At 33.7% G+C, this 13,391-nt stretch overlaps 2 protein-coding genes across 2 annotated transcripts; both read left to right on the top strand.

Moving 5' to 3' along the window:
* The first annotated feature begins 954 nt into the window (after window positions 1–954).
* On the top strand, window positions 955–2,388 carry LOC120210003 (vinorine synthase-like). The gene has a single exon (XM_039208842.1). It carries the CDS (start codon window positions 980–982, stop codon window positions 2,336–2,338), a length of 1,359 nt encoding a protein of 452 aa, XP_039064773.1. The 5' UTR covers window positions 955–979; the 3' UTR covers window positions 2,339–2,388.
* Window positions 2,389–5,641: 3,253 nt separating this feature from the next.
* LOC120209995 (ent-kaurenoic acid oxidase 2-like) lies at window positions 5,642–9,211 on the top strand. Its single transcript, XM_039208839.1, has 8 exons — window positions 5,642–5,927; window positions 6,022–6,502; window positions 7,657–7,920; window positions 8,221–8,310; window positions 8,399–8,477; window positions 8,557–8,663; window positions 8,761–8,882; window positions 8,959–9,211. Exons 1-8 carry the CDS (start codon window positions 5,689–5,691, stop codon window positions 9,050–9,052), a joined length of 1,476 nt encoding a protein of 491 aa, XP_039064770.1. The 5' UTR covers window positions 5,642–5,688; the 3' UTR covers window positions 9,053–9,211.
* Window positions 9,212–13,391: the final 4,180 nt, after the last annotated feature.

Raw genomic sequence — 13,391 nt, 5'->3', positions numbered from 1 at the left:
CTTTCCACTTCCACAACATAAATTATTTCATAAGACCCGTTTTTTGCATTGCTCATATAGAGGTATATGTATATATACTTTCTAGTGTACATAGTCTTATTCTGTGCTAATTTAGCTTTTCTAAGAGAAAACTCTAACGAAGAAACAGAGAACATAATTACTTAGATCAAGGAAACAAAAGTATTTTTTTTAGTTTATTACGAGGAAGGGACAAACCAGTTAAACTGAAGGCCTTGTTGTTCTTGTTCTTGGCATTAATTAAGCTTCAAGTTCCAGTGTTTAAAAGATCAAAGTTAAAAAAAAAACTTTCTTCAATTAAGGGTATGTAATAATATATTTCATGTTTCTCTTTTTGTGTTGTTTTTAATGGAGAAATTTTTTTAACTTTCTATTTTAAATTCAATTAATAGTAACACCAAAATAGACATAATGTCTATCTTTCTTAAAGATATGCCATCTGTGTGCTTGTCAAATCTTTACGCCATTTTCAAATTGATTGCCGCTACTTTGATTCATTTTTAAGTAGAAAACGAAGGCTAAAATTACAAAATCTAGCCGACTGAATGTGTCATGAACTTCATTTTCCTTTCCTCGACAAAGGCAGGTTTATTGATAGAGTCAAAGATTTGAGTTTATTTTTTCAATAATTTTGGAATATTATATGATAGTATTTATTTATAATTTTTTAATCATTGATAATATATAAACGAAACTATTCGAATCCAAAACTTTAAGGAGAACAATATTGTTTCCTTCTACTATTTAAGTCACTTGATGAATATTAAATATAATGCATCACATATATCTATTAACCAATCCAAAATATATACATGTTAACATAAAAATTCTTTGGCAGGGACAATGTAAATGATGCTTAAGAAAAATCACAAAAGTTTCCCACGTCTATATAAGTAGGCAGACCAGGAGGCGGCAAGTGACACCTAAACCAACGTAAAGAAACATAGAAGAGCAAGAAAAGATGGTCGAAATCAAGTCCGAAATAGTTTCTAGGCAGACCATCAAACCCTCACACCCAACTCCTCCCCACTTGAAAACCTTCAAGCTCTCTCTTCTCGACCAAATCTCTCCTGACATCCATAGCAACATGAACTTCTTCTTCCCTTCAAATAACACCTCCCATTCCATCTCTAACCGTGATTTCTTTCACAAATCCATGCTCCTCCAAGACTCAATCTCCAAAACACTCTCCCTCTTTTACCCGCTGGCCGGACGTCTCCGTGATGCTGCCACCGTCGATTGTAACGACGAAGGTGCTTTCTTTGTGGAAGCTAGAGTCAACATCCAACTATCCCACTTCCTCAGTCAACCCGACTTGAATCTCATGGATCATTTCTTACCTACCACTGATCCCATGACCATGGACTTATCCAATGGTGCCATGTTCCTTGTTCGGTTTACTAGCTTCACCTGCGGTGGCGTGGCGATCTGTTTCTCCCTCACTCACAAACTCGCCGATGTATCTGCTCTACACACTCTTGTTCAAACGTGGTCATCGGTTTGCCGTGGCTCGAGTAACCCGATTACCCCCCTGCTTATCGGAGAAAATTTTTTGGCACCCAGAGACGAATTCCATGGCATGTCTGCAACTGTTAACATTGCCTCTGAAAAGTTTGTGCAGAGGAGATTTGTGTTTAGTGCATCAAAGATTGCAGAACTGAAGGCTAGAGTTAGTCATGAAGTTCTGCAAAGCCGATTCTCTCGCGTGGAGGTTGTTTTGGCACTGTTATGGAAATGTGCCGTGGCTACCAAGATACAAAAAATAGGGTCATTCAGGCCGACGACATTGTTCCAAGCTGTTAATTTGCGTAAAAGGTTGTCTCCTCCGTTACCGGAAACTGTGATTGGGAACTTCATATGGCCAATTATGGTGTCTGCATATGAAGAGAAAGATTTAGAGCTACATGAGGTAGTGATTCAGCTGAGAAAACGTTTGAACGAATTCAACAACACTAAGGCAAATATGTTCAGAGGAGAAGATGCTCCACTGGCAATCATGGAGGCCATAAAAGAGAGAAGAGAGTTCATTAGAAGCAACAAGGAAATGGAGGTTTACAAGTGTTCAAGTTGGTGCAAGCTGCCTCTGTATGACATTGATTTCGGGTGGGGAAAGCCGATGTGGGTTGTCAGCGTAAACAGATTGGTGAACAACACGATTGCTTTGGCGGACACAAATTCCGGTGATGGAATTGAAGCTTTAGTTACTTTGGATGAAGAAGAAATGGCCCTGTTTGAACAAAATGAACAACTTCTGAAATATGCTAATCCCAACCCCAGTATTTACGCTTTCTACAATTCAAATTATAATTGCCGTCTGTGATTTTGTTCCTTTTGTTTTATCTTTTACAATGGTTTGATCAGATCATGGTGTACTTCTTTCTGCAGCAAAAATAAATATAGAATATGACAATAAAACATTATATTTGAAATAAAATCAATGTGCAAAATAAGGTCCCGTTGTTTTATATCGACTAGCTTCTTTATAATGTTATTATATATAGGCTTAATACCAAAAAAGTGCTTAAACTATACCTCTTTTACCAAATAGGTGCCTAAACCATTTGACTCATCTAAGTGTCTAACGTTACAAACATTACTCATTTAGGTGTCCGGACCGTCAATGGTGTTAATTTATCTTTTAATTTACAAGTGTCACAACATGATAATTTTAAAAAATCAAATAATTAAAATTATATATATTTTAAAAAGAAATCACACATTTTGAAATAAACCCAAAACTTTAAAAACCTTCATTGGGGTTTTGGTCGCCGGGATGAGGGGAGGTCGGGTGGAGCTTCATCAACGGCAAAAGGTTTCTTTTTAAAATTATATATATTTTAAAAACTTTATACCCGACCTCCCCTCATCCCGGCGACCAAAACCCCAATGAAACCGTGATCGATAGATGACCAATCAACGCTTTATACCCGTGAACCCTAGGATGAAAATCGCGATCTCACGCGATTCTGATGGCCAATCAACGGAAATTACGATGACATATGATTAGGAGGATGGTAAGGACTATGTCAGTGGTGGTGACTCTATTCAATTTAATTACCCAAACCCCACAAAGGTAGTTCCTTTACCTTCAACAATGGCGTATGAGGCTCCAAATAAACACTCAATGGTCGAATCCTTCTCAAAGGTATGTTTTCGAAATCCTTTCTCGTTGTTTTTTTATTTCTGTTTTTCGAGTACTTCTCAATGGTCAGATTGTGACACATGTTACTTAACGGGAGAAATTAACGCCGTTGACGGCCCAGAGACCTAAATGGGTAACGTTAGACACCTGAATGAGTTAAAAAATAATTTAGATTTGAGAAAACAATATAATTTAAACATTTATTTTAGTATTAAGTCTTATATATATTGTTCAAGTTTAATTATTTGTTGAAGTTTTTAAAATTCAGTATACCCTCTTGCCAAGTTGAATTATTTAGAGAAAATAACCTCAGTGATCGAAAATGTCTTATAATATACGATTTTAACCAACTTTTTTTGGATTTGCCAAAATGACCAACAAAATCGCAACGCGAACTCTAATTTTTCAATTCAGTTTCCAAATTCGCAACGCGAATATCCAGATTCGCAACGCGATTGTAAGATTTGCAACGCGATTTTGAAAAATGTGTTGCGATAGTTAAAATGTGTTGCGAGAGTTTGAAAAACGTGTTGTTGCGATAGTGAAAAAGTGTTGCGATAGTGAAAAAGTGTTGCGATAGTGAAAAATCCAAAATAAGTTTGTTTTTTAACTATTCCAAATTCACGTGGAGTTTGAAACAATAAAGAATGTGTTGCGATAGTGTAAAAGATTCCCAAGTGTTTGCAATGCTCAATCCCACATAGTATTGGAAACACTATTGGAAATGGGTATTTAAGGCTTGGATTTCCCACTTCCTTGTTGAGTGGAAGAGAACAAGGGGGACTCTCGCGCACCGCCGCCGTCTCGTGGTCGTGGTCGTGGTAATACATGTCTTCAACACGTCCGCGCGGATACTATCTTTTTAGAGAAAATTCTTAAGAAACAAATGCAATACCACCAGTCGTTGCGATTTGTATTTGGAAAATCGCGATTTTGTATTATCGCGTTGCGATAGTCAGAATCGCATTGCGATTTTGTATTATCGTGGTCATAATTATGTATTATCGCGTTGCGATAACCAGAATCGTGTTGCGATTATGTATTATCGCGTTGCGATAATCATTATCGCGTTGCGATTATGTATTATCGCGTTGCGATAGTCAGAATTGCGTTGCGGAATTTGGAAAATCGCAATGCGATAGTCAAAATCGCGTTGCGATTTAGAGATCGCATTACGATTTTGTTGGTCATTTTGACAAATCAAAAAATAGTTGATCAAAATCGTATATTATAAGGCATTTTCGGTCACTGAGGTTATTCTCTCAATTATTTAATCTTATCAAAAATTTGGGGTATTCTGATTTTTTTTCTAGGCGGCTTACATTTTGGAAACACAATCAATTTCAATCACCAAAGGCAAAAGTCTTGTTTATTAACTTTGATTGTGATTTTAGCCGTCCAGAGTCATAATCAAATCCTTGAAAAGAAAGGGTTAATAGTACTGAGGAATATTAATTTAATATGAAATAAAAATATAAATAATATAATCAAAGGCGAGAAACAATGAAAATCATTGACCCAAAATCCATAGAAGAGAGATTTAAAGAAGCTATAGTTTAAGATTCATTGATTGTAGCGAGTTTCTTAACTTGATAACCCGTGAAGTTATTCTCAATAACTTAATGTGTGAGCTGAAAATCACCCACTTTGGAAGGTTCCAAGCTGGTGTCAACAATGGTGATGGAACTTTTATTCACATAGACATTATCAAGATTTTAATTCGAGGGTAAAAAATATAATTAACAATAAAAAATAAACCAAAATTTAAAATTGTAATGTCTCTATAATTTTTAATGATAAAAGAAATTGAAATCGTACATAGCTCCGTCACTATTTATTGATATCTTAAGGCTTGGAACACTAGAGACGAGTGGATACCCAACAATGCGTTATTTTAAGAATTCTTCTTCATCTACTACTCCAAGCAAATCACCTTTCCTTTTATCAGAAAGGAAAATTCTTGATTTTGGAGGTGGAAATGTCCATTCAAGCAATAGGAAATAGTTTGAATATAATAAGGATTAAATTGAAATGAAAATATTGAAGGTTGATTTTTTTAATTTTGGATTAAATTATAATAAAATGTAAAACTTGGAATATTAAATATATTATTATGCTAATTTTATTTATTGTTGAATCTTTAATTGAATTAGACTAATTTTTTTATTAGTCTCTGTGATTATAAAATAATGTCTGTTCAGAATCTTTCTTAATTATTGACAACACATATACTTTGTAGACAACTAGACACAACTGTTCGAACTCAAAATCTCAATAGACAATAACAATCCTTTCAACCGCTTATGTATTTTACACTAATACTGATACTAACATTGACGAGTATAATTAACAACCGCTTAATTACATGAGTTGGCTAGCCTGGGAATTGATCGATACAAACTAAGGTTGCAGCCTTGCAGGCAGCTATATAAGAGGAGTGAGCAGCTGTCAATTGTCCAGCTAAGGCATAGAGAGCGAATGAGAAACAAAACCCAAAAGCTATCAAAAGAGAAATTAATTCCATAATAATGAAATTATACTTGGATTTATCGGCTTTGGTTCTTGCTCTTCTGCTTGGGATCTATGTTTTCCTGTTTGGTTTTCTGAAGAAAATAAATGAGTGGCGCCATGTTAGCAGCTTGGGAGAGAAGAAACATTCTCTTCCTCCAGGCGATATGGGATGGCCTATCATCGGCAACATGTGGTCTTTCCTCAAAGCTTTCAGATCAAACGACCCTGACACTTTCATCTACAACTTCGTTCAAAGGTCTTTCCTCTTTCCCTTTCTTTGTTCAGAACCACAATGGACTTATTTTAATCACAACTTGACACCCTTTTTTCTTCTCTTGGAAACGCTACAGGTATGGCCGAACGGGTATTTACAAGACCTACTTATTTGGAAGTCCAAGCATCATAGTTTCTATTCCAGAAACCTGTAGGAAAGTGTCTGCAGATGATGAGCAATTCAGACTCGGCTATCCAATTTCCACGAAGCAATTAACCGGGAAAAAATCGTTTCACAGCATCCCGAATTCAGAACACAAGCGTCTTCGCAGGCTAACAACGGCTCCGATCAACGGCCATGAGGCACTGTCCATGTATATTGGACATATTGAGGAGATCGTGGTTAATTCCTTGGAGGAATGGTCCACCATGAAAGAGCCGATTGAGCTGTTGAACGAGATAAGGAAGTTTACTTTCAAGGTGATTACACACATCTTCGTTGGGTCCAGTGCTGAATCAATCATGGGGTCAGTTGAGGAGCTTTATACTGATTTGAACCATGGAATGAAATCTGCCGCAATTAATTTTCCTGGCTTCGCTTTCCACAAAGCTCTCAAGGTAAATATTTCTTCACAATAAGCAACAACATTCTACATGCCTAGATGTATGTGTGCAACATCAATTAACTTAACACCATATGAGTGTTTGCCAGCCATTATTAATTAAATGTAAAAGAAATGGTCCAGAATTCCAATATAGATAGATTCAAAAATGGAAGATGCCAAGGACGGCTTTCAATGGACAATTAATATAATAGAGTTTAAATTATAGGGTAAACTGCATTGCTAGTCACTGAACTTTTATGATACTTTCATCTTGGTCATCAAAATTTTAAAATCTACATTGAGTCAATAAATTTTAAATTCACTTTCATTACATTTTTATCACTAGGTACAGTTAGAAAATACTGACCTGGAGTTTTCCTCTCCTAAAACTCTAATTTTCAAATTATCAATCATTGTAAAAATTAAATTTTCATTGAACGAAGTGGTGTTAATCAATCCTAATAGTGGGAAGGTTACGTTTGAACATATGATTAACATAGTTTGATTTCAATTTAATCCAACAGTCAATAATGACGAATAAAAACGCTTTAGCTTTTAGTTTCTATCAGATTGCCTTCTACTTTTGTCGTCGTTTCTATCATCATTTGATGGTTTTTTCTGATCGAAAAGATCACCAAATTATTTATTTTCTCATTCTCTTTCTTTTCTTTGGTTCAAACTTATCGAAAAATCTTTCAAACTCTTCAAAACCTAAGTAAATCTAAATTAAAATGAAAATTTAAATTTTTTTGATATGATCAACTATCAAATCAACTTGAAATCGAATTATATTAATCTTTTATCTAAACAGATCCTTCCGACTATCGAAATTGAACGATGATTTTTTTTCATTCATTAAAAATTTGACCTTGATGAAACTACATGTTTGGAATCCCAATATTTTTTAAGAAAATATTTTAATGTGTCACATCAATATTTTTAAAGACAACAAATAAAAGTGGCCATAATGAAGGAGAATAAAAAATTTAGTGATTATAATAAATGTTAAATCTTTAACATCTGACAAAAAATAGTTTAAAATATTATTATAATTACATATTTAATTATCATTACTTACATTTATCTTTACGAAAGTACCCTACATTAATATGATTGAAGTCATAGTAATAAATGATTATTTGTTGATCGAAATTGACGAATAAACAGGCAAGGAAAATGTTGATTAAGATCCTACAGGAAGTCCTTGATGAGAGGAGAGTGGAGAGTGAAGTTATTGAGCCGAATGTAAAGAGAGGAATGATTGATTTACTGATGGAAATCGAAGACGAGAATGGCCACAAATTACCCGATGAGGATATAATCGATTTACTGCTCATGTTCTTGTTAGCTGGTCATGAAAGCTCAGCTCATGTGGCTATGTGGGCAATCCTTTATCTTCATAACCATCCACAAATACTGAAGATGGCCAAGGTTGGATTATCGTAGCCTTAATTTCCATTTTCTGTTCTTAACTATAAAGTAATGGAACGTTAAACTCATTAAACGATCTCGGTGGTAAAAGGAAGTGTTATTCTCCCTAGAGGTCTCGAGCTTGAGTAATTGTGTTTGGATGGTGTGTGCCTTGTAAATGACTAAGAAAAAAAATTGAACAGATACTTTAATCACAACAAACTATTCAAAAATAAAATGCTCGAAACTCTTATTTTTTCTCCGGTTTGATTTTGTATCTGAATGCTACTTATTTTAATGAATTTATTACCGATTTTTCAGGAAGAGCAAGAAGAAATCTTGAAGAAGAGACAAAGTGTGGGGAAGGGTTTGACTCTAAAAGATGTAAGACAAATGAATTATCTTCAAAAGGTAACGTGTGTGATACGCCATTGTTGGCTTGTTTATTGCACAAGGAACATGTCCTTTTGTTTCAGATATCAATGATTTTGAATTTTAGGTAATTGATGAGACACTGAGAAGGGCAAGTGTCTCTTTTTGCAACTTCAGGGAGGCAAAAGTTGATGTTAACATCAATGGTTAGCGATTAAATCCCTCTAATTTACTCAACATTCTTCATTAACCTTGATTTCACCTGGTGATATGCAATGTTTCCAGGCTATTTAATACCAAAAGGTTGGAAGGTTCTGCTTTGGAATAGAGGTGTTCACATGGACCCTGAAGTTTATCCAAACCCAAAAGAGTTCTTCCCTGAAAGATGGGGGGTAAGTTTAAATACATTACATGGCTAAAACATTAACCTTATTTCCTTCGAAAACAATCCCATAATATGGCATATGCTTTCACTTGCATTGCATACAGAACCACAAACCCAGGCCAGGATCATTCCTTCCATTTGGAGCAGGAAGCAGGATTTGCCCCGGAGCTGATCTAGCCAAGCTTGAGATCTCCATTTTCCTTCATTATTTTTTACTTGACTACACGTGAGTCAGCTTTCATTAATCCAAGCTTGATTCTTCTTTTCTTTTTTCTCATTTGTTTACTTTGATTAATTTGTAGGCTTGAACAAATCAATCCAGCAGGACCCAATGTGTATTTGCCTCTCCCAAGGCCTGTGGACAACTGTCTGGCGAAAGTCGTGAAGATCGAATGATCGACCACTATGCGAACGATCTTCATGTTTATCTTATTTTCCTCCAGTTCTGTTTAACTCAGCTCCACTAGTAGCCTTTTGTTAGGAAAATATCCAACCTGCTGTGTTGTAAAATATATAAATATTCAGCCTTTTGTTCAACCCATGTACCAGTTGAATTCAGACCGAAGACTTTCTATTACTGTAAGCTAATTTAATATGTAGGGATGGTAAACTGGAGAAGCAGGTGCGGATACCTTTCATCATTCCTTATTTAAAATTTTTGTATTCACCATCTACCCACTTCTCACGATGGGTATAAATTTTAAATTCACACCCGTTTATGTGGGTATATTTTTAAATTCATCCACACACTCATTACCTATTTGAATACCCACCACTCATCCATACCCGTACATATCCACCAATTTGAGATAGAAAAAATCAGGTTATTCAATTCTAAAAATGTTTATATCATAACATTTGGTTAAATTATAAGTTATGTCTTATAAAATCTTAAGATTCACGGAATAATCTCTAAAATTATACCTAAAATCATAATATTCCAAAATTTATATGGTAAGTAGTTAGTGGGAGGGCGATTGCGGGGTAGGTGGATGTGGAGTTGATAAAGTCTCAAACTCATCACCTAGCTACTACCCACGACGGGTATGAATTTTTACATCTACAATCGCCCACTACCTACTAGACTTATACTCATCCCCACCCTAATTACAGGTACGATACAAAATCCACGAAATTATATCTATATGACATCCCTAGTTATAGGTTCCTAATTTATAGGAGGTGGATACCGCCTTAACAAATTTCCATGTTTGAAATAAATTCAAAGTTGAAGGGAAAATTAGAGTTAATTACATCACATGACCTAAATTATAACCATCATTTTAAATTGGTCCTTAAACTTTTAAATATTTTATTTTCATCCCTAAACTATGACTCTCATTCTAAATTAGTCTTTAAACTTTTGAACACTTGCTTAAGCGGTATCAAGCTACTTACCACTTGAACCAATCCGTTGGTTATTTGAGGACTTTGTAGAATCATTAAGAGGTGCTTAGTTAAATTTTTCCACTTACGATAAAGATTCTTTCTTGTTTAATATGCATCAATCTTTCATATTCCATGTTTGGAGTTAAATCATTTTGAGGATGGGGAATGGTGTGAGCACCAAGCCCAAATTTATGATCGTGGACGTAATGGGCTTACCTTTCCACAAGCCCAATAATGAAGTCAAAATAATTCAAGTTCAAATTGAACATGTTGGTAAAAACTAAAGGCTTGCAAACTTATTTGAAGGATAAAGAATATCAAGAAATCTAGTCATGGTCTAGCTTATTTGGGTTATATTTACAAGCTTAAAGGATCCAAATGCTGATAGAAATGGACCACATACAATCAAGAAAGGCTAATTAAAATGGGCAAAATTGGCCCAATACCGTAGGTGGATTAATTATTTAGACCAATACGATATCAATTTTTTTTATTTTGAAAAGTATGACATTTGCTACAATTACTTGAAACTTGTCACGTGAGCATGACGAGTTCCAATAAAATATATATTTTTTTATTAAAACTTATCTCTCTAACATGAAAAAATCTAATAAAAATTATATTTTATTAGAACTCGCCATTTTGACGTGATGAGTTTGAATAAAAAATATCATTTAGATAAACTCATAAAATAGGGGTGACGAGTTTGTTCTGTACTATAACATTTACCGTAGATCCCAAATTAATTTTAAAGATGATTTAACTTATTAATTTTTTTACCTACATTATCTATTGGAAAGAAAAAAAACCATTAAAATGATATCAGGCTCAACGTAATAAAATGTTACAACTATTCAGTCACGTCCATGAATTATTTATGAGTAATTACCCAGGAAATTTATAGACTTTAATCATATATTAATAAAATGTTAACAAATGTCCTTTCTTGGATTGATGAAATTTGAACTAAGAACACAAATGTATATATCTGTTATGGAATATTGTCTGAGATAAAAAAAAATATTCAACCACCGGAGAGTGCAATAATTTAAGAGAATCAAGAGGCTGCCAGTCCAACACGAGACTTCATATTTAACATTCTTCAACTAAAACTCATTGAAAATTATTTCCAAGGAATCTCACGATTAAAAAACATATTTTTAGGAGTTACTGAAAAATACTCCCTTTGTCTTAATCAATGTGTCTATCATTGAATATCAAAAAGTTAAATTTTTTAAAATTTTGACCATTATTATTTTAAATATTTTAAATAATTAAATTTTGTAAAATATATATTTTAAAAACTACTTGGTTAAAGATTTAAAATATATTTTTTTTCATATTTTTACTAATAATAAAATTTAAATAATGATGAGTCAAAATTAAAAAAATTGACCCAAAAAAGTAAACAGTTAGCAGATTTAACGAGTAATCAAAATCTTAAATTTGATTGTTTTGAATGTGAAAATAATAGGAGACTTTTGGAAGGCGACACAAATTGATCAAGAAATCTTGTAAAAGAATAATAATAATAATAATAATAATAATAATAATAATAATAATAAAATTATAATTTAATTCATTTAAATGTTGATATCTTAGAAATCGCCATGGTTTCCCAATGAATTCCAAGAAGAATATTATTATGCTAAAGTTTAACATCCAATAAATTGAATAAAAAATAAAAAAAAATTAGAAATTTGTTGTAACTGATATGATAAGTTCAAATAAAATATTTTTTTTAAAAAAATATTGAAAGAACATGACAAATTTTAAAATCATTGTAATAGATATAATGGCAAAATTTTTATGATAATGGTCTGGAAAATAAATTACTCGAATAATGGTGAATGAAAATTATTTGCTCGAGTAATATATTTACTGGACCAAGGTGTGACGCAAGGATCCCGATGTGTCTTTGATTGAAATGTGAGGAGACGTCATGACTGCCCTGTGTCTCTCCCTCCATACACACATCTCTCCCTCCATACAGACATCTCCCCCTACATACACACCGGTCTAATTTTATTATTCTTACACCTAAATCTGGGAAGAATATTCTTTGAAACATAAATTAGATAAAGATTAATTATGAAAAACATTATAATAAAATTAAAAAGAAAAACAAACGAAGTACAATAGGGGGAGTCGTATTACAGTCCTGACGTCCCTCCACGCTTCAATCGAAGACGCAGTGAGGTCCCTGCATCACATCGTAGTCCTGTACTAAATCCATTATTCGAGTAAATAATCCCGATTTACCATTATTCAAGCACTTTTTTTACCATTATCGTAAAAAATTTACCAAAGTACCATAGATCTAATAAAAATGATGTCTTGTATTTCTCTAATATTTTTAAGTGGGGACATTATTTCCCTAAAAAGCCAGGAGAATAGTTCAAACTTGTTTTATTGAAGGGGTAGGTGATCTCAATTAAATTAAAACTATCATTTTTCAACCGAAACTCTTAAGTCACCTGCTATAAAAAAATCGTTTCTTTTAATTGAGTGAAGTTCATTAGAATGAAGAGAGAAAAAAAATGCACAACGATCAACAAACCAATGAACGGAAAATTAAATGCGAGTCAAGCGGTTTGATTAATACACACAAATATATTCTTCACCTTACAATTCATATTTGACTTTGAAGCTTCAGTCAATAAAACATCTTGAATACATGTGGAATGATGGCTAAGGAAGTATGGTTAGTGTGTGTATATATATTTATATATAAAGTCAACCTAATTAACGTAGTGTAAACCAGTGAATTTTTTTAATTAATCATTGATATCTGATTTATTGACCGATTAATTCAGATCAGATTTTACAAAGGTCCATTACGAGAGTAATCCTCCCAATCCGTAAAAATCTAGTGTCTCATCTTATTAGATCAACCGGTTATTATTGGTGTGTGAAGTGTCTTTTAATATTCCTACAAATCCAACACTTATGAAAATAGGATCAACAAGGTGCACTCCATCACTTCAACGATATTTCATACAATAGGAAAATAAAAAAGTAAAATTTATCAGTTAGACGATTGACGACGGCGTTTCAATGGAGGGTAGCGTTAAGGTAAGGACGACCCCAAAGTCTTCAGTTCTTACAGGTCCACGCAAAGCAGAACCCATTGTCTGCTAATCAAATTTTAAAGAAATAGCAGCAGACCCAATAGTTTAGAATATTTATATTTCCTACTTTTCAGGTCTCGGTCAATGTTGAATTGCTGGTTGCAGTAATCCCACGACACTATACCTGCATGTTAAAAGAATCAGCCTGGATGCTTACCTTAGAGTAATCCCAAAATCAGTCTCGCGGTCTATAAACTTGTGACTTAATACATGAG

Source organism: Hibiscus syriacus, unplaced genomic scaffold (genome assembly GCF_006381635.1).
Source record: "Hibiscus syriacus cultivar Baekdansim isolate YM2019G1 unplaced genomic scaffold, ASM638163v2 tig00021708_pilon, whole genome shotgun sequence".
Lineage (NCBI taxonomy): Eukaryota > Viridiplantae > Streptophyta > Magnoliopsida > Malvales > Malvaceae > Hibiscus > Hibiscus syriacus.
The sequence above is the reverse complement of the archived record's forward strand: the minus strand, read 5'-3'. Positions and strand labels throughout refer to the sequence as shown.

Coding starts and splice junctions, on each gene's coding strand:
- LOC120209995 (XM_039208839.1), top strand. CDS start 5,689: ATGAAATTATACTTGGATTTATCGGCTTTGGTTCTTGCTCTTCTGCTT. Junction 8,311..8,398: donor AAATGAATTATCTTCAAAAG/GTAACGTGTGTG, acceptor TTTGAATTTTAG/GTAATTGATGAGACACTGAG. Junction 8,478..8,556: donor AGTTGATGTTAACATCAATG/GTTAGCGATTAA, acceptor CAATGTTTCCAG/GCTATTTAATACCAAAAGGT.
- LOC120210003 (XM_039208842.1), top strand. CDS start 980: ATGGTCGAAATCAAGTCCGAAATAGTTTCTAGGCAGACCATCAAACCC.